General features: G+C 42.8%; 1 protein-coding gene across 10 annotated transcripts in view; it reads left to right on the top strand.

The window, feature by feature from the left end:
* Window positions 1–21,052, top strand: part of LOC147259277 (unconventional myosin-IXAa-like) — a 122,513-nt gene that overhangs the window by 12,783 nt on the left and 88,678 nt on the right. For all 10 annotated transcript variants that reach the window (XM_086209565.1, XM_086209562.1, XM_086209563.1 and 7 more), the window contains exon 2: window positions 18,441–19,410. In XM_086209565.1, coding sequence (XP_086065691.1) covers window positions 18,508–19,410 — 903 coding nt within the window. In that variant the 5' untranslated portion in view covers window positions 18,441–18,507. The remainder of the gene's footprint in view (window positions 1–18,440; window positions 19,411–21,052) is intronic.

The following is a 21,052-nucleotide window of genomic DNA, read 5'->3' as shown; positions in this document are numbered from 1 at the left end:
TTGTTTGCCCTTCGCTCAGCCCTCAGGACATAGAGTGAAAACATTTGCGAATCGCCTCCAACTCCTCTTGCCATCCTGCTGCCTTTTTTCTTGTCTTTTCTTGTTTTTGTCTTCGCATCGTTTCAGTTCTTTCTTTTTTCTTTCTCTTCCCCCCCCCTTTTAGCGAGCATAGCTGTTCTCCACAGAGCATCACCATCTTACCAAAACAAGTTTTAAATGAGCACAACATCGCAAAAATACTACAACAATGTTTTTTTGGGTTTTTTTTTTGCCTAATCAGGTGGGCACCTGGTAATGAATGAAAAAGATCTATTCAGGTGTAAGCTCAATGACGCTGTGTCAGATTCCTGGTGTTTAAATGTATGTGGAACCCTCTTTGAGACAAGTTTACTCGTCACTCATCTCTCATTTGCAAATCCACTCAGGTATTATTAAGAAACAATTATGGCAAAACAATTAATTTAAATTTAATCGCTAATTTGATGGTTAATTGTGAGCCAAAATACCATTTTATTTTAATTATTGTGGTGCTGCATGAGATACAGAGCATCATATTCTGTCTTCTCTCAGTCTGGTTGGCACTGCTGATATCAGTGTCACGCTTAATCGGACAACAACCACAGAAAACAGCTGGAACATTATAACATGTTTTTCTTTCCCATATATTCTGTTGATTTCCTCCCTCATCTTTCTGTCTTCGTCTATCTTTAATTCCGTCTTTATGTTCACATGAGCAGAGCTCGTCACTGAGGGCCCTCGTGGTTACACAGACCTCCTCTAGTCATTTATTGATGAATGTGTATCTGGTCTTTTCACTCCCAGACAGGCTGCATGCACACACATCGCACATGATGTTTGTATTATTCATCTTTGGGTGTTTGTGTATAAAAATGTATAGAGTCATGTGTTTGTAGGCTCACACTGTATTCCAAAACATAGCTTTTGTGTGTGTGTGTGTGTGTGTGTGTGTGTGTGTGTGTGTGTGTGTGTGTTTTTGAGCACCTTTGGTCCCACCCTCTCTTTTGAATCGTGCCCTGAGGCTCATCCTTGTGGGAGATGCGTTTGGCCTAATGGATGCATTCTTGGGACTAAATGGAGTGTACCTAATCCATGTCATTGATACATGCACGCACGCACACACACACACACATACACATGCACACACGGCTCATGTCTTCCCTCAGGGCCCTCGGTTTAGGAATCGGACTGGTGGCCAATGCTCCGAAACGAACCCTCCGCAGTCTCTGCGAAGCGTCGTTCTTGAAAATGTCATCGTGAATGTGACGCGTCTAAATGTTAACATCAGCCATAGCTGCTGGCTGTGGAGCCTCATTACTGTACTAGAAGCACATTTGATAGTCTGTGACATCATCCAGTGGGACTCAGGCCATCCAGCTGGAGAGTTTGACACTGATGTCCTTTTTTTGGGGGGGTCTTTTTTTTTTGCATACTGTTTTTTCAAAACAAAAATACAGTTGCCAAAAGGAAGGCATGAAAGACATTCTCTCAGTTGTCTGGAGCTTCAGTCTTTCGGTCTGTTTGTCTGATATAATCCAGACGGATTCAGTTTCTCTGTGTGATGGTCATATCTAATCTGTTGAGGATTGGACTGGCAGGGCAGGAAGGGTAACTCAGCCGGGGCTGTTGCCATGGCAACCCGAGGACCGGGGATAAGCATTGGGCCAGGCATCTAGTTTCAGGCTCAGTAGATGCAAATTTGTTGAGCTGCATGAAGACCTGATTGGGAGTGGCAGGCTGTTTATGGATCAGAATATTTGGATGTGAATCCAGATTTGATTTTTGAGTCGTGAAAGAGATAAACACTGGTTCATTAAATATGAACATTCTCTGGCTGATTCTGCTCATCAGAACAAATCCAGTACTGACTCCAGATCAATTTTCTGTGTGTGTGTGTGTGTGTGGGGGGGGGGGGGGGTGAACATCCTGTGTTTTTTTTTGTTGTTGTTTTCTTTATCTAAAGCAAAAAATCTGCCAATCATTTTTGAGTGGCTGTTATTATTATTATTAATTGGTGGTGTTTCCATCCACGCTTGTAATAATGACATAGAGACATTACAACTAGCGCGGTTAAACTATTTCAGGAAATGAAGCCTCTTTGGACCGGTTCTTCCCCTCAGTCATAACTCCTTCTTACAAGTTTCCAGCAGCGCAGATGTGAGTTGATGTCATTGATTTGTGTGACTGTCAGAGAAACATGCCAGCATCAATAAAAGGAACCGAACAGCTTGGAGGCAGACGGTTTCAGTGGATTGGACAATTTGGAACCTGTCTCTCAACTGGAATCAGTTCTTGATTCTCATCATTTCACAAAAGAGCCAAAGTTCTCAAACATTGCACAGTATTTTGAAGATGACACTATTCTCCTGTATTTTGATAAATTTGAGGCTGGAGCCACCAGCTGGTTAGCTTAGCTTAGCACAAAGACTGGAAAAAAAATGCATGGGTCCACCCAAAGGCAACAAAATCCACCTACGAGCACCATTTATTAAAATCCATACAAAAACCAAAGTGCTAAAGTGACAAGTTGTGGTTTAATGGTGTATTTACTAAACTATTGCTGGGCTGGAAGCAGTTACTCCTGGAATTTTGGTGGTTTGCCTGTCAAGCTCACGGCGAGTCCATTTCCCAAGATGTTGAACGGTTTCTTGAAATGTTAATATGGTGGCTCACACACTGGATTTAACACAAGAGTGAAACACAACATGCAACAATTCAGAAAGCACAACAGCATTTTAAAAAATGGCACAGTTTCTAAAACGGAATGGGTAGAGACAAAAAGTCAAGAAAATTCAGTCATGATCGATTGGCAATGATCAGTGGTTGCGTTTAAGAAAACTCCAACAGATGCTGCGACTGGCCAGCGATGTGGTGAGATGCGTATCAGATGTGTTCTCTTAGATATATTGTATTTCCTTGAATGCTACATTATGGACCACGGCAGTGTCAGACTGTGCATAAGCTTTGGGGTTTGAGTGAGTATCCGAACCAGTGCTGCTGATCTTGTTGAGGTTACTCCTTGATTTACGACCCTATCCGGACTCATCTTTGCCAAAGAGCCTTTTGTGTTTTCCTCGAAGCCTCCAGGGTCAGAACACAACACCGTCTCCGCAACTGTCTCTTTTAGCGCGTCAACCATTTTTCAATGATGGGACGCAGCGGAGCATTCAGTGCCAGAGGTCTCCACTTAATAACATAATAAGGCGGCTGCAGAGAGAAGATGGGAATCTGTATCAACTCCAGATTCAGCAGTTGACTCCAATTCTGTTGCTCAGAAACTGTTCAGGACTTATAGGTAACAGAATTAACCTCAAGTGGAAGAGGTCAGCTGTGACTTCCATGAGAGAGAGAGGAAGAGGGAGAGAGACTCACTTGTATCCTCGACCCGATATTTTGGAATGGAACACAAATCAATGACCCAATCAAGAAGCAGAAGCAAAGGGGAACAAAGGTAAATGAGGATGTTTTTCAGAAAATCTCCATCCAGCTGTTGTAAATATATTCTGAGCAGTCAAAATGGATTAAGATCTTTTTTTTTCTCTTTTTTTTCCCGCGGTGGGCACACTAACTCCCGGGTTCTAATGGGTCATGTGACAGGCTGATGCGGAAGTTACTGTGGCGATAACTACTGCTGTGAATGTTGATGCATCAATCCCCACTGTTACCCAGAATTTGACTAAAAAGCAAGTTAAGTTTGAGTACTACTTTATCCTTCAAGTACGGACGCTTACCAAAAGACATGAGGAGCACAAAGCAGAGCGTTACTCCAAAAATGATATGGAGTGTAATCAATGTCCTTCTGTGACAGCTGGTTTTACAGTGCTTTCACCAAGTACCTTAAAATAGGCGGATATTTCAAACACAGTTCTGCAAACGCATTTGGAGCTGAAAGTTCAGTTCAGCCTCTCATAGGCGAGTAGAAGATTCCTCGTCCAAGAATTACGCGATGGCATCCAACTCAACAAATTGCACGTGCTCCCTTTTTAACTCATAAAATTAAAGTAATCTCAATTAGAGATCATCTGAACTGAGAAGGGTTTTTTTTTTTTGCTGAAAGGTGGAAGTATTTCAATACCATATGACGTATTTGTTGTACCACTTAAGTCCACATCAGGACACAGTTGGAGGTGGTGGTTGGTACCAACAAACAGCAGGCAGCAGCAGAAGAGTTTTCAAATTCTGTTTATAACAGTGCGTTTCACAACATTAACCCAACCCACAATGTTTGCCTAACTTTAACCAAGTGTTTTTTGTTCATAAACACAATTTAACAGCAGACCATTGGTGCTCCAGTCCCTTCTGAGTCCTGTTTACACCACCAGGTTTCACAACTTCAACCCAAACCACAATGCTTCCCTAACCTTAAGTGGTTTTTGTGCCTTAACCTAACCAGACTGTATTTACACATCTTGGAATGTTATTTTCCAACAGTGAATGTCATTTCAAGATGTGCTTGTCACTGAATATTAAGATAGATTTGTAAACATGTTGTTGAAGCTAGGATTTTGTGTCCTCCGTGGAAAAAAAAATGATCCTAACTGGCATGGTGGTGGTGTGTGCTTGAGAATAATTGATTTTAAAATACTGTAAATGTTTGATTATTAGACTATATTTGCCTTATGTTGATATACAGCATTGTTGTTGTGTTAAAACAACGACGTCACCAGAAGACCCATTAACCATGACCCCAAAACTGATAGAAGCTGAACCGTTCCACCCCCGGTGTTCATGTATACAGGTGTGTGTAGAGTTGTTCTCCTCAAAGCTACGGTAGTTTTGTCATGGGGTGTGTGCATCATTACCGGCCGATGTTCTACTACATCAGTACTCAGATCTGGACTTCAGTGGTCTTTTGTGTTTCTCTCCTCTCTATCTGAGCCGCTCAGAGCTCTGCAGCTGCAACGGTGCTGCCTGTCTTGTAGGCTTGTAGGTAATTTAGACTCCACAACAAGGAGAGGCCGACCTATCAGGTTGTATAAGAAGCTACTCTCATGCTGCCTGATCATTTTAACTGACCATCATGGGAAGTTATTTGTGTGTCGGAGGCAACACGAGGAGCTCTGGACCTGAAAAGATGGAAGTGAAAGTGACCGGCATGCCATGTTTTCCCCGCTCGCCTCTCCACCCTATCACGTTTCCCCAGTGCAAAAAGAGGATCTTGAAATAACTTCCTCTTCTCCTTATTAGACTGTCATTTTCTTTTGGTTGTCAGGGCGGGAGGCAGGCTTTGTGAATTAAAACCCACAGATGAGATACACTCGTACTATCGACAGCGAGTGGAAAAAAACGGATGATGTGCAACTGCTGCCAATGAATGTACAGCAGCAAAGCCCTGGCATTGTTGTTGGGTCCAGCCTGGTTGGATTTGTTCAAATGCAGGGTCTGGTACACACAATAGGTGGGGTTGAAGTGAACAATGCAGGCTTTTCCTATGACCTCAAATGTCCAAAGGGCATTTCTTAGAAACTGTAGAAATGTACAATAACCTGTTTCCTTTAATGAAACACCTCATATACTTGATGGAAAAGCTACCGCAGGAGCTTGTTGTCAAGTGTCAAGGTTGAGATCTTCTGAGTAAATTGAAGTGTTGACAAGCATGTAAACAGAGCTCAGATATCTGGTCGGGTTGCATTCTTCTTATTTTTTGTCTCGTCATCTTAGATTTCTGGTCAACCACCCCCTCCTCCCTTTTGCAAACATGAACTCCGTCTCAGGTTGGATTATGGCCCAGACAACAAGAACACTAAACATGCCACTCACAAATTCCTCTGGTCTGCCAGTGGAAGTATTAGACATGGCTCTTTTAAATCATATTTCACCTCTAAACTTCAGATTGAGTTATTAAGGTGGCTGTGACACGTTGAAGAATAAAAATAACCAAATTTATTTCTAAAAAGATTGATATTAAATTCCATGACTGTTATACTGAGTGCTTCACTGAAATGAGCTGTCAACCTGGGAGATCTCAGAACTCTGTCTTTACCATAACCCTTCCTCCTCCCGCCAGATGAATTATGCCACTCCATGACGCCGCGCTGCTAAGGTCGGTTTCATGAGTCATTATGACAGGACTCAACCTAGAAGCCGCTTGTGTTTGTCCAGATGCGTCATCTACTGTATATCTTCTCCTCTCTATACACCACATCTTGCTTTTTTAAGGATAATTGTATGTTCCTGTCATCCAGAGGAGACTAAAACCAACGATCAATTTGTCATCGTGGTCTCTGTCTGTGTGGCCGTGTGCTCATCGTGCAGCCGTGTGCCAGACGACCTCTCATCCATCAGCGGGCAAAAGCGCATTAAATAATCATACGGTCGTGTTCATTAATATTCATTTGTCCTGATCAACTCAGGCACTGTGGTTTATTTCAAGAAAACCCTGCGACTGTTTTTCCACCTGAATTGAACTCTTTGTCTTTCTCCAGTTCCAGACAGATTATTTTTATATGTAGAAATATAATTTAGTTCATTGCCAACCTTCATAAATTGCAATAGGGTTAAAAGAGAATGGATGAAGTTTTGGAAGTTGTGGCAAATCGGTTTGTAGAGATGGGAAGGAAATATGTGTTGGCCTTTGACATCATCCATCCAAATTTTAAACAAACATACATACTTGTAGCTGCACAGCATCCGTTATAGGATTTGAACCCGTTTCCGACCTTGAGCCATGACTCACTTTCGAGTTTGACCAAATTTTTTATCAATCATCCTGTTGCGGATCTGCGTGGAGGGGGGGGTGAGGATGGATCACCTGATCCCGCCGCGCTGTTGGACGTTTTGGTAAATCTGTCACTGTCAGAATTTTTGGTTCTGCAGAAATACAAAGTTGGAGCCAAAAGTCAATTCCTCAAGTTCTTTGTCTTTATTGTCACTGCTCCTTAGAAAAAGTGGTAAATGAAGCATCTGTGGGATTAAAATAAACAACAACAACATTGACTTTGGGACGAGGGGGCCGTATGTTCAACCGTGCTGACTTATTTGCAGGTTGCAGGACTCACGCCTGCGCCAACATTAAATGCTGGCACATGATCTGATTTGCATGACACCGGATCTTCTGTTTCATTGGAAATGAAGTCTCCTGGAGTTTTCGGGATGTTTTGATTGCGGTGTGTGAGGGAAATATGGATTGGTTGATTCACTGTGCCGTCTCCAGCTCTCTTATTACATCAGTTTATAGTTTATATACTTTTGAGCTGTATGGCTTCAAGGCTGCGGCTATTGTGGCAACACTCAATACTTTCTTTGTTGTTTAATCTCTTCGGGGGAGTTATTGTTGATATTAAAATACATGAGTTATGCTGGTCTTATCCTTTTAAAATTGAAAACAATGCCTGAAGATAATTGAAGACAGTGAGGAGAAAAGAGAATTGTGCTGCAAAGGATCGCATGCCATTTACATTTCACTTTTGAAGAAAAAAGATGCCATTGTCAAGATCGGTGCCCAAAAATGGGGCTCAAAATTGCAATTTGACATGCTGATTGTCAAATACCATCCCGTGTTTAAGAGGCGTGCTGCTGGCACTGGCGAGGGCTCAGTCTCATGTTTCAGGACGCCTTCATTGAAGTCCTGCAGACCTCTTCATCTTAAAGCCATTTGGCTCCGTCTGCAAAGGCTACAAAGGCTTTTATGTTGTTTTTTTTTATATATGCATTTACTCACACAAATACACACAGACACACACGCACACAAGTGCACGCATTAACTGTTGACCTGTTTTGTTTGCCCACGATCGAGGCGTGGCCGTCTGTTGACGTGGAGCTGCAGTGGCAGGTTTGCAGAGAGGAAGTGACTAAGTGTTCCTAGTCAACAATTAACCTGTCACACGACTTTGTCGCCAACTGTGTGATCCTTCAAGTCTAAGCTTATGAGCACACATTGAAGCCAGGTTCTGCATCTGCATCGAAAACCTCTCCATGCGAACACATGCTCGCATCCTGCCGGTGAGGACATGTTTGGTTCTTCCTGGTCCAGCGCTGTGAGGGCCATTATTAGGGCCAGACTGGCTTCGCTTTGAAGTTCCCAAAACACCACTGCCCAACCATTCATTTCCAGCACAGAAATTATGCTCGAGGAGCTGTCAGTCAGCAGGCAGCCTAGGCAGCTTGGAGTGTGATTGGAAAGTAGCAGAGGGGGAAAAAAGTTTTAAATTAAGGGTTAAAAAAGGAGAGCATCCGTTGTGGCCATTTCATTGGTTCTGGACATCTTACATCATAGAGCTTCTACGGTCACTCAGGTCAGCCTGGAGTGAGTAATACAGTTTAAACTGGGCCTTGTTGTACTGTACATGTTGTTTGTTTCTATGGCTGTGCTTTGATGGAGTCAAATTATATATCCGCTTGACGTCAGAGCTCCCCAAGTGGCACGTTTATTTCAGCATTGATTGTTTAAAATGAAAAATATGGACATCTAATGCACAACACAGAGAGTCTGATATTGATTCCTGTCCCGCAGACTCAAATCCAACCAGAAACTGAGGTGGAAAAACAGTAGAATCAATGAGAATGATGGAGCCATTAGCGACACTCTGACCCCGGTGGGGATTCATGCCTTTCGGTAGCATCGCTTGGAAAGTAGGACTGTTTAGGTTGGGTCGTGGTTACGGGATAAGCTGATGCACGTCTGTGGTGGGTTTGTTGACATTTTATAGTATCCTCTCTCGTTTTGGAGTGTGTCTGCACGTTATTAAGCGCGTGTGTTGTTCCTGCCCACCTTATTAAGTTCTACTCTTTCATTTTCCACTGTTCTGCGGTGTCCGGTAGTTCCTCAGCAATAGCTCCTCCAGATCGTGTTCAGCTGACCGCATCTCTTGAGCCAAAGCTGTGGCTAGATGATCTCTTGTTCTGGTGCTCAAGTCCTGCTTTAATACAAACACTCTCGGGGGTGCTTCTGTTGGCCTCGCTCAGGTTGTGGGAGAGAAGCGTCGGCCAAGCTTGTCCTTGGCTTGGCTTCACATCCACTTTAATTCAGCGCGGCAACAGCAAGAGAAGAGGTGGTGTAAATTATATCAAGGACTTTAGTTTAACAGTTAAATCAATGTATGAGTTGGCATTATTGTCATGAAAACACATTCATTTTACAAATAGAAGGATGTCATCTGTGTTTGCGGGTTTTGAGGTTGAAACCATAAGAGTATTTTAATATTTTTGAGGAATTTGCAGCATGTGAAGTGCGAAGGGGTTTGAAGCTGCTGGCTGCGTGGTGGTCGCATGTTCACGTGGTGCCAGTGTGGGTTAACCCCAGCTCCCCCTGCCCCGAATGATAACAAGTTTCTGTGTGTGTGTGTGTGTGTGTGTGTGTGTGTGTGTGTGTGTGTGTGTGTGTGTGTGTGTGTGTGTGTGTGTGTGTGTGTGTGCGTGTGTGAGAATCTGTATTCTGGAGGTTTGAACTGAAAAATTTTAAAATCCTTTGATCTTGTTCAAACCATCAAGAAAATACAGGATGTGGATGGTAGCGTTTAAAGAATTGTGTTTCAACAGAATTCTACTGTGAATACACCTAATATGGTTACGATTATCGTTGATGTCAAGATTCATGGTCTCTCTATGTTCAGGGGGGTGACATTTGGTCTCATTTGGGACCACCAGGGTCAGTTCCTATTGGTCAGATTCCGGCCAGAGCTCAGAGTGGGAGGGTCCACATCGGCTCTCCGCTCACTGGCTTGGATCAATAAGGACTCGCTTGCCGTCGCTCCTCCGGTCATGTGTGTCTGCCAGGCGTCGGCCAGCATTATCTTTGAGGAAGAGGAGCCATAAAGAGCCAGATAAAATCTTATGTTGTGCAGCTCACTTGCGTGTGTAAGTTGTACTGAGTGAGTGAGTTATTTAGCGTCTTACAAATAAAATCACTGTATGACTCGGTTTTAACCAGGCGCGTTAAATGATTCTGAGAGTAACTGGTCCTTAGCCGGCTCAAAATAACACGTCGTCATGCATAAAATGACATTAATAATGTAAGTAAACAATTCATTTATTAAACCCAAATGATGCACAGGTATATTTATTTTAGAATGGGATGAGAAATTTTCTCCACAGCTGTGTTACTCTGCTTCATCTGAGACGCATCAAATTTCCAGTATATTCCGGAACTCCTCCTCCCCTCCCCCATGCTTCCTGTCATCCCACTGTCCAGTAAATGCAAACGACACCAGTAGATTCATGTCTTCCATCTGAGATCTTCTCAAACCATTTGCTAATCGGGAACATTCTGCACATGTGCAATTAGCGAAAATGAAAGTGAAACATGTTCCTATTTTTTCACCCTCACAGCAAGTGTCTGTCTAAGCGTGGGGTTTATTGCTGATACAGAACATTTCTGTTTAAGATATTTCGTTTTCACAGCTGGATTAATTCTCATGACATATTAAGTCCTTCATGACGTTCTAACCAGCTGGATCAGGATCAGCAGCTGTTAATGTCACTTAAAAAGACGGGTTTAATAGGAAGAGCGAGGACTTAGACTTGAGAGATTTGACTTGATTTATGGAAGTAGAGTAGGAAGACACAGTGGTTATAAAAAAGGCCGGTTTCAATGCTAAACAAAAGGACACTTTTTTTCTGGTTTAATTCATTAATTGCGGTCTCATATAAATCACATTTGAGGGTTTTCACGATCCAAATGGCTCAAATGGATTTCAATCAGCCCGTAACCATGGCGACAGAGATGCTCAGTTGATGGCTGATTTGAGTGAGGTGGGGGGTCTGAAATCAATTCAGCTCCCCGCAGAGATCCCTTTCTGACAGCAGTGCCCCATTAGTGAGTGTGTATACTTACATATATCTTTGTGAGGACCAATTAGAGGACATTTTGGCTTGTCCACACTTTCTGAGTTACCCCAAAGTGCAGTTGGGGGGGGGGGGGGGGGGGGAGTCGTGGGTTCAGGTTCAGTTCAGGATAAGTGGCCAGGGAATGCATTATGTTGATAACATCTTGTGTGTGCATGTGTGTGTATACTACTCTGTGCTGTGAGCTGATGTCATCTCCCATCAGGGATTGTAATAGCGCCGGCTCTGCATCAGGTCTGTAACACACCAACACACACCCACCGGGTTTGACCTCATGAGGGGACCGGTGCCCACACATGTTGGCGGTCTTCTAAGACCCAGATAAGCAACATTAATGACCTCTTGTAGTTCAAACTACAGGAGGTCACAAGGGCAGAGATGCAGAATACAGAGGTGAAAAAGAGAGTTTTGACTTCAAGTGTCTATTAATACAAAAGTAAATTGTTGCAGAGTCTGCATCCAGCTGAAGATGATGGGAAAAAGTCAAAAACCCTGACATCTCACACTGTGTGAGTGCGCGCGCGTGTGTGTGTGTGTGTGTGTGTGTGTGTGTGTGTGTGTGTGTGTGTGGGCTCAGTTCCTGTGAATTCAGCTGGCCAGATGGAATTCACAACTACACACATGGACATACACACATATACAAGCTTTATTTATTACATTGCTTTTTTTTTTTTTCATAATTTAACGAATGGAAATTTTTTTCCAAGCACATTTTGTGTTTTCCAGTAACACTTTGCTTCACACTCAGTAAACGTTGCAGTGGGAGTTCAGCCTGAAGGGCCCAGTGTTCTTAAATTAGACGTATAAAGGCAAAAGTGTTTCGACTTGTTCTACAGTAAATTCTCACATTTGCAGAAAGCCTGTCATGACAGTGATGAGCTGGATTCAGTGACTCAAACTAGTGGGCGGAACCGTGGGCACTCTCAGACAGTCGCTCCTCGATGACATTCATGTTTATGCACTTGGCTGTAAACTTCTGGTGCACGAGCTGTTTTTGATTTTCAGATAGTTAGAAATCGTCACACTTCCTGACTGGCTTTTTTTACAGACAGTCTGACAAGCACTTTAAGTGTGCTAAACCCTTTGGGAAGCTCTTCTCATCCATTTGTGAGGTTTGTGTTTGCTGCCTTTGGCCACTTCCGAGCGAGACACTACACGAAGGGAAAACCTTCCTGTTTGGCTTCTTGGGAGCCAAGAAAACATCCAAATGAAACTATTTGAGATATAAACAGCAGCAGGATTTGAAAAGACTTCATAAGAAAACACTCAAGTTTTTCCTGAGCAACCAAAGTTTTTACACCCTAGTTTTGTTTGTTGTGTTTATTTAGTAATAATATACAGTATACGTGACATAAAACACACATAGCACCCACTCATGTGGGGGTGACACAAGACGTCCAAACACTTCATGGATGTAATTTCTCAGAAAGTCCAAGAATTTAGATGTGTTTATTAGTATTTATTTATCTATTTTTTATGAAAACGGAGAGGAAAAAAAAAGACATGTTTGGGATTTCATGATTGCAGCTGTTTGAACATCTCGCATGCACACACACACAAACACACACACACACACAGAAAAACACAGACACAGTTATGGAGTTGTTAGACAATGGTTAGATGTGTGTACATAAGGTGTGTCTGAGCTGAGTAGGAGTGGGTAAACTTAATGTCAACTGTAGCAGTAGCAGTGAGGAGGAGGAGGAGGAGGAGGAGGAGTCAAAGATATGTTGATGATGATGATGTTTAATCCTGGAATGATCCTTGGTGATGAATGATCAGGGGAGGGAGGGAGCGTGTGTTCAGATGGAGAAGAATCCCCAGTTCAAACCAACGATTTTGGCAGAGTCGCGTCTCTTCTACTAATGCACTCATTATGAGTTTAATCAGTCCAAGCCTCTGTTTCGTAGACACACCTCCTGTGTTGGAAGATTCCAAGTGAAGTGAACTTGTGTGTGTTTACGTGTGTGTGAGCAGCACTGAGGAATGCTGAGGTTTGGTGTTTATTGCAGTTAATACTGGTGAGAACTGATGGTGGGAGAGGAGGGGGTGTTGCTGTTTAACAGCCACACTCTGGAGCTGAAGTCCTGCAAGACGAGTTGAGCTCCTCAACTGCATTTAATATCTTGGATGTGTGCCTCTCCTTGGCAGCTCTCTTTACTTTTATGTGATTTTAAAGACTCCCTGTCTCTTGCTGCTGATTTCACAGCAGCCGTGCAGCAAACATGCGCACGGCTGCTGTGAAATCTTTGTTTATATTCCAAAGAATGATCTGGAGACGTGGTCCAAAGATAAGAACAACCTCAGATGTTCATGAGTCATCGGCTTTATTTGATGTTTGATTGCATTTATTGAGTCGATTATGATGTTGGGAAAATGATTAATACGACCAAGCTGGACTGAATCATTTCCAGTCAGTCACTGTTGTCATTTTTGAGGTAGAATCATGTACTCTGGGATGCTGAAGAGCTTTAACGTTTCCAAATTTATGACTCAAATCTGAACATGTTGACCTCACGTGTAAAGCCACAATAAAGCGTCACAGCGGTGACGTAATTTCCCCCCGACCATAAGACAGCGGGATTACTAATTCAGATTTTTGATCATCGCAGAAAAATCAACTCTGTTGTAAACAAATGCTGATGAGACTCCCATGTTTTTTTCCAGAAAGAAAATCTTCACAAATGAACACCGCTTTTATCATTTTTGAAAGGTAGACGCAACTTGTAAAGGAACAAACCAACGTCATCGACCCTTTGGTGTGTGAGAGTTGCTGTCGTGATGATAAAAACAAAATGGTCTACAGAGTGATTTACTGAGAGAAAATACTTACTGGCCTCTTTATCAAAACCTCTCATATTTAACTCATTGTTTGGCAAGTTTTGGCTCTGAATACTAAAATGATGTTTTGATTTTAATAGATGTACTCCTCAGCTTTAGCCAGCAGCCTCCATGTGACACATTACAGCAGTAAGAATGGTGTCGTCAGCAAAAGGGAACAGTCAGTCACCTGGTTCTGCAACATGTGTCATCGCTTTTATTAATCCAAAGTCTAACTTGAGCTACATATTCTGAGTCTGGAAATACAGCGCAGTATTTTGTCTGAAAGGAGTGGGGAAAATTTTATTGAAGGAAAACTTAGCATTACTTCATCAACAATGTACCTCACTAATATGTGAAACACTCATAAATCAATAATAGGGCCTAAAGTCAATAAAGACTGAATGGGTGAGCTAATGTTGGTTCTGTCTCCCATCATAAATCCAATAAATGATTTTATTAGTACTGTATGGCAGCTTCTAATGGACATAATCGACCAGAAATTAGACTTGGAGGCCTCGAGACAGAGAGTTCTGGGAAACTTCAGTAGAAAATAACTTAGATGAGCTTTGAGAGGGAGCCGACGCACAATTAGATTACTTGAATGACCTCATTTACACCTGGCATTAAAATGCATTTTGCGTGATTGGATTATAATCGGTGAGGGCTTGACCACCTCCGGCGTACATGCACCAAAGATTCATTCCGGATTGATTGTGATCCCATTAGCCAAACCAGAGGTGGGATGGGGTCAGGGAGACTCTGTGACCCGTGGTTTACATATCTCCAGTCCACATTCAACAACTACATGGGTAAAAATGCTTAAATCAGCCCTCTCCTTTGCTTCCATCTTTGGCCCTGAAGATGATTTCTTCCCCTGCTTTGAAAAGCAACCAAAAGCTCATCCATTAGCACAGCGTCATGGACGGCTGCCTTCTTTTTTCCACTCTTTTTCTTTTACGCCTCCATGCCAGCAACAACCATGGGCCAGAGGCATCACAGCGAGTTTTCAGGTTGTCCATCTGCCCATCACATTCTCAGAAACACCTTGAGGGAATTTCTTAAAATTTGTCACAATTGTCTCACTCGTAGATGAACTGGAAAAAATTTTGGTGGTTGAAGGGCCAAGATCGCTGTGACCTCATATTAAACATGACATTACAAAAACACCTGAAGGGGCTCTGGGAGTCCAGGATGAACGAGAAGATTTTGGTGATCAAAGGTCAAGGTCATTGTGCAGGTCACATGCATCAGCAATGCAATATTTCTATTTTTTTGTTCTTTTTAACCCTCACAAACTGCGATGATGTGAGCCAGATATTGTGTTCAGTTCTCAATGTGGCTTCTGGAGACGCGCGCTAATAGCAGGTGTAAAGGTAATCAGATCGAATACATCAAGATACAATCTAGACACATTTAAATGCAAGGTCTAAATGACCTCACGGAGTCTGGCTTTTTACGTGGTGATAAAAATGTACTCAAACCAGTATTTGGTCAAACACCAAGCCCAGACTGGATGTGTAACCTGTCGCTTTATCTTCTCTCTGCTTCCGGCATCTTTCTTCTCTCTAAACTAACATTCTTCACCCATCTCTGAACCTCGTCCCACTGTCAGTCACTCTCTCCTAAGATATTAACATGTATCCGCAAGAAGCTCTGTTTCCTAACCTCCACCTGAGCAACGGCTGTGCATGGCGGTGACCTGGGGCTGAACCAGTCAGATGACTGGCACGCTCTCATTAAGACGTCCTCCACTTTACAGCCCTCATTCCTCCAAACCATCAGCTTGCAGTCTTATCTCAACACGCCGTCATCACTTCAGGTTGGACTGTCAAAACAAGACGTAACAGACCTTACTGCTCCGTTTTTCTTCTTTCCACAATCTTTTCTCTCTTCCTCGCCACATCTGACTGATATCGCTTTCCAGCTTAATCCATCATCATCAAAACTATATTTATTAAGTCCATCCATTGTGCTTGGGAATACATGTCTGATAGCTGTTCCTTACCTAATGGCATGCAGCTGTTCAAGATAATGCCAGAAAACTAAGAGCTTTCAATAATTTGGCAGCCATTTTCACAACTCCACAACATATGATTTGTCAGGCGGTTAGCTGGTATGTAACCTTGGCTCCTCCAGCTGACCTCTCAGACTGATGGACCATCCATCAGCCTCCAGCCCTGAACCCCCAGGGGCTTATCCCTCCAGCTCCTGCTGTCCACCTCACTGGTTCATGAAGTCTCCAGCTACTGAAAGCAGCCAAGAGGCTAATTTTCTCCAAACTGCTCTGGAGATTTGCTGTCCAGTGATTTCCAGTGGATGCTGGGAACCGTCTCTGTCTAACTGGAGCTTTCAAGGCAACAATGCAAGGAGTGGGAGCTTTAAACTTACTGTAAATCCGTTTTGTGGAAAAACATCATTACTCGAAGTAGGGATTTAGATTGCCCTCCTGTCCTTTTAAACTGGTAATCTGCAATATCCTGTTATTTTAGTGACATCTGTGATGTTTATGAATGGTGCTTTCCAGAGATTTCTTGTCTCTCCGTATACTTAATACTGAAGTATTTAATTTCAATTTTATCAGTTGATTCATTTTAATTAGTGCAGTTAACCATCTTTTCCACCCAGATTTTTCTATGTTTATTCCAAACAAACATCTTTTCTGCTTCGGGAGTAATATAAACCATATTACTCTCCGTCTGCAAGACTTGATTTTTTTTTTCTTCCAGGAATTCATAGTTGCCAGAGGTTGAGTAAAGTTGATCAATCAATGTAGGAAAAGCAGCAGAATGTATTTGTACATTCACCTTAATCAGCACCATTCTGTCTTATTTCAAAGATCTGCACAACTTTGTTGATCCAAGTACTTTTTTTCTCTGTTATCCTGACATTCTATTCCATCGCTTGTGTAGAGGTTTTGTTTTTTTTCAATATTTTAAATAGTTGCGTTTTTTTTAGATGCTATAGTGAAGAGAAGTATTGGAAAGAAAAAGCTGGGCTCAACTATCTGCTGAGAGCTGATGAAGACAAACAACTGGGGAGCTGAATGAAGAGTAGAGCAGCTGTGGTCAGAAGCCAAATATTTATAGAGACGGAAAATCCAGCAGGTGGAATGTGGAGATCTAGTTTTGGAAATAGATGGCGTTAACCTGCTCAGACGGGGTTATAGACTGAGGGGGAGTAAAAATCAACTGCAATGCTCATTGCAGTCACCTTAATTTGAGGTTTTGCTCAGGAGGTAGAGCAGGTCTTCCTATGATCGGAAGGTTCTTGGTTTGATACCTGGTTCATCCAGATTTCACGTTGTCCTGGATTAAGACAAAGCTTCACACCACTCCTGATCCAGAGTATGAACGTGTGTGAAAAGTTGAATTTGATGTCCTCCATAGTGCAGCCCTTGCAAATATATAATAGTCCTTACTTTTTGAAATTATTTTTAAACAGTACTGCAAAAATATTGTAGAAATCACTTTATTTTGGTAATTTTTTGCACAAATGTTTTTGTATTTTTTATGCTGGCTTAATGTATGTTTGAGTTGAGAAATAAAGAATTGAGGATAAATAAATAAGACTATCAGCAAGTGTGTGCATTTTTATCAGTAACCCAGCAACTAGACTCATAATATCATTGTTAAAATATCTGAATGGCAACACTACAATAATCACAAAATGACTTTTTCCACCAAATCGTGCAACACTAGTCTGGCATTGCATTTATTGTTGCCTTTAAGTTGTTGTTATTTCATTTCTAACACATTTTCCCCATCATGGCATTACGGTTCCTGAAAGCATTTATTATAATAACCACCCATACAGAATACGTTTGTAATTGAGAAGTGGTTTTCAGAGAAAAAGATGGAAATGAAAGTGATGTGTTTGTATTCGCTGCTAATATTCAGAGCTGAAGCAGAGAGGGCAGCAGAAATAGACTGAGAGAGAGAGAGAATGAGAAGAAGACTGGCAGCGTCAAGGAATCCTTCCTAGCGGTGGTTTTGACCATTTAAATTGTATTCAGTTTTATGTTAGTGGTGCCTCATATTTTCATCGTGGCTTTATACTCATTGAAATGTATTTGTCTTAGTGTTAGAAATGTAATGTTGGTTACTCTGCAGCAGGCTGCTCATTTTCTGCATTTACAGCTGACTTAATTGTCTTATTTACCATATATTTTAATAACTAATACATAGTCTGAGCATGCACTCGCACACATTCACTCATTTGGGGAATTCCTTGATCCAAGCAACTGGAGTGTGTGTGTGTGTGTGTGTGTGTGTGTGTGTGTGTGTGTGTGTGTGTGTGTGTGCGCGCGCGCGTGCGCGCGCGTGCTCTGCCTACTATCAACAGGGAAGTGCTGAATTACACCATTGTATTCTCATTACAGCCACTTTTCGTTGGAAGGTGGCAGCTGTTAATCTTGGCCCATGGCTAGAGCCCTTGGATTGTCACGAGTACACACACACACACATACACACACAGGTTGTATGGCTGTGATAAGCTGTATCTGTAACATTTAAATACATAAAGCTGCTACTGTTCCTTATTGTTTTCAACAGCGATCGGTTCTTGTCTCTCTCTGACTAGAACTCATGCTTCTGCTTTGAGCTGCGTTTGTGATAGTAGTTCCCTTTACGATCTGGAACAGAAAGCCTATTCAGTCGGCCTACTCTGTCATGGGACAGATGAAATCGCCATGACTCTACTAACCCTGTTGTGACTCAGTGGAAATGCCTGAGGAATGTTTGATTTCTGTTTGGAGCTCTTGTTGTTTTGCCGCCAATTTTAACTTCTCCACCTCTTTCCTCCCTCTTTGTCTCCATCAGTTGAGATGTCCTGAGTCAGTCCTCAGGGTCCACAGAGCGGTGTGCTGATGGGACCTGCTGTGCCACAATGAGTTTACAAGATGGCGGCTGCAGCTACGCCAGCAGCGCCAACATGGCCACCGCAAGTGGGAGCATGCGGCGGCGCCTGGAGGACCAGGAGTTCAGCCTGCGTGTCTACCCGGGTGCCCTGGCTGAAGGAACCATCTATTGCCCCGTCAGCGCCCGCAAGAACACCACAGCTGCTGAAGCCATCGAGTGCCTCATCGAACGGTTGCACCTGGAGCGCACCAAATGCTACGTGTTGGCTGAGGTGAAGGAGTTTGGCGGGGAGGAATGGATCCTCAACCCCGGGGACTGCCCGGTCCAGCGGATGATGCTGTGGCCTCGAAGCGCCCTGGAGAATCGCAGTGGCCTGGGCAGTGGTGATGACTACCGCTTCCTCTTGCGGGAAAAGAACCTTGACGGATCTATTCATTATGGCGGCAGCCTGCAAATGTGGCTGCGGGTGACTGAGGAGCGTCGCCGTTTAGTGGAACGGGGTTTCCTCCCCCAGCCGGCAGGGAGTGACCCTCCGTCTGATCTCTGTGCCCTCCCAGAACTAACAGAACGTGCCCTTTTGGAAAGCCTTCGCACACGTTTCCGCCAAGAGAAGATCTACACTTACATTGGGAGTATTCTTATCGTGATAAACCCCTTCCAGTTCCTACCCATCTACAACCCCAAATATGTCAAATTGTATGACAACCACACACTGGGAAAGCTGGAGCCTCACATCTACGCCGTAGCAGATGTGGCGTATCATGCCATGCTGCAGCGACGCAAGAACCAGTGCATAGTCATTTCTGGTGAAAGTGGATCTGGGAAGACGCAGAGCACCAACTTCCTCATTCATCACCTGACCGCTCTCAGCCAGAAAGGGTTTGCCAGTGGGGTGGAGCAGATCATCCTCGGGGCAGGACCCGTGTTGGAGGTAAGAAACTGATTTTACGACTACTGAAGAATTGTAATAGATCATGTTTCCATCCAAGTGTGTCTTCAAATCTTTTACACATGATATTTGGGCTCCTCGTGGACTGTTTGGTTTTGGTGCTGTTCCACATCTGGATTTTACTAGAAACATTTGTCATATAGCCACACTGAAAACCATTGTGGATTTGAAAGAAGTAATATTTGTCTATATTTCCAAAACATTTAGATGAATCCATAAATCCTATTTCTACAGCAGTGTTTCCTCATAATCTGAGAAAAGAAGAGACTTGATTTTATTTTTACTCAAATTAATGATCAGTGTCTGCTGATACCCAAGACGGTCTGATAGTATCGTGCGTTTCTATTTCTGACGTGATTTTCAGGGTTGGAAAATGCAGCTGTGGCTCCTGCTTCAGTGAAACTTCTGTAGTGGCCAAAGTCATAGTTAAACCTCATAACCGGGAGACAAGCACTTGTTGTTAGGAATTTTTAACCCCATTCCAACACAGAAAACCCTTGTAGAACTCCTGGAGGAATCTGGACCCGGGTTTTATTGCTGGGTCATAGCGCTTGTCTCTCAAAAATGTGAGGAAGAAAATGCAAAAAGGGACATTAAGTTCCCTTTTTAGTACTTGATGATTTTATGAATTGGAGTAAGTCAAGTGTGACAGCAAGAGAGGATCGATAGTAAAACGGTGCATATTTTACGATACAAAAGGGCCACTTGACGTCTGAGACTTCATTTTTTTAGAGCATACACCCTGTTCGTAAATGCCCTCTTTTTCTAAACAAATCAACCATTTATTGCCATATTCTAATATGGTATAGCTACCTTGCTGGAGCTCCAAGCCCCTACCAGGCTGAAGGCATTTCATATGTTATGAATTAGATTCCCTGGTTGTACAAAGGAAGTGACAAAATCCTGATTAAATCTGCAGAGAAGTCAGCAGGTTATTTCTTTGGCCGTGGAATGTCATCTCATGAGACGAGGCACGAAATGGATTATAGAAATGTCCTTCTGCAGCTGGAAAGCCCCAGCATGCAGTGGAACCTATATTTAGCTCGACTTTACCACATATGACTTTTCTTTGTAATATTTGACCTAGAAATGAGGTTTTCTGCTGTCCAATCTGCATTGATGAAAAAAAAAAAACAAACAACTAATGGAATGCTGCCTAATCCACTCTGGATTATATATCAATACTGGATTATGGATTATGGAATTTCATTGGGAATTTAATGTTTTGGGAAAGTCAGTTCAAGGACTGTTTTAACATGTTTGATAAATACTACAGAGTGAGCTCTGTTACTCCCCCTGGTCGCCATTTTGTTCTGCAGTACGCAGCATCCTGTCAGGACATATGGGATGTCAACGTGCAGCTGCGCATGCTGACACCATGTGCATCCCACATGGCGGTTTGTTCAGTAAAACAATGCCGATGCAGGTTCTGTTGGATATGTTGTCATCTGGAAATCATGAATCAGCTTTTAGACCTCCTGTCTGCATCACCTAATAGCTCCTGAATAAAAAGATGCTGCAGAGGCTCACGTTTACATGCTAACAAGCAGTTGCGCAACAGTGAGTTTGGCCGTCTAGCTCAGTCACATAGCTGCGGTTGCCCTACTCGTGGCTGCAGTTGCAC

This window comes from Aulostomus chinensis, chromosome 7 (assembly GCF_037954235.1).
Source record: "Aulostomus chinensis isolate RoL2024-O1b breed Wild chromosome 7, RoL_Achi_v1.0, whole genome shotgun sequence".
Classification (NCBI taxonomy): Eukaryota; Metazoa; Chordata; class Actinopteri; order Syngnathiformes; family Aulostomidae; genus Aulostomus; species Aulostomus chinensis.
The sequence above is the reverse complement of the archived record's forward strand: the minus strand, read 5'-3'. Positions and strand labels throughout refer to the sequence as shown.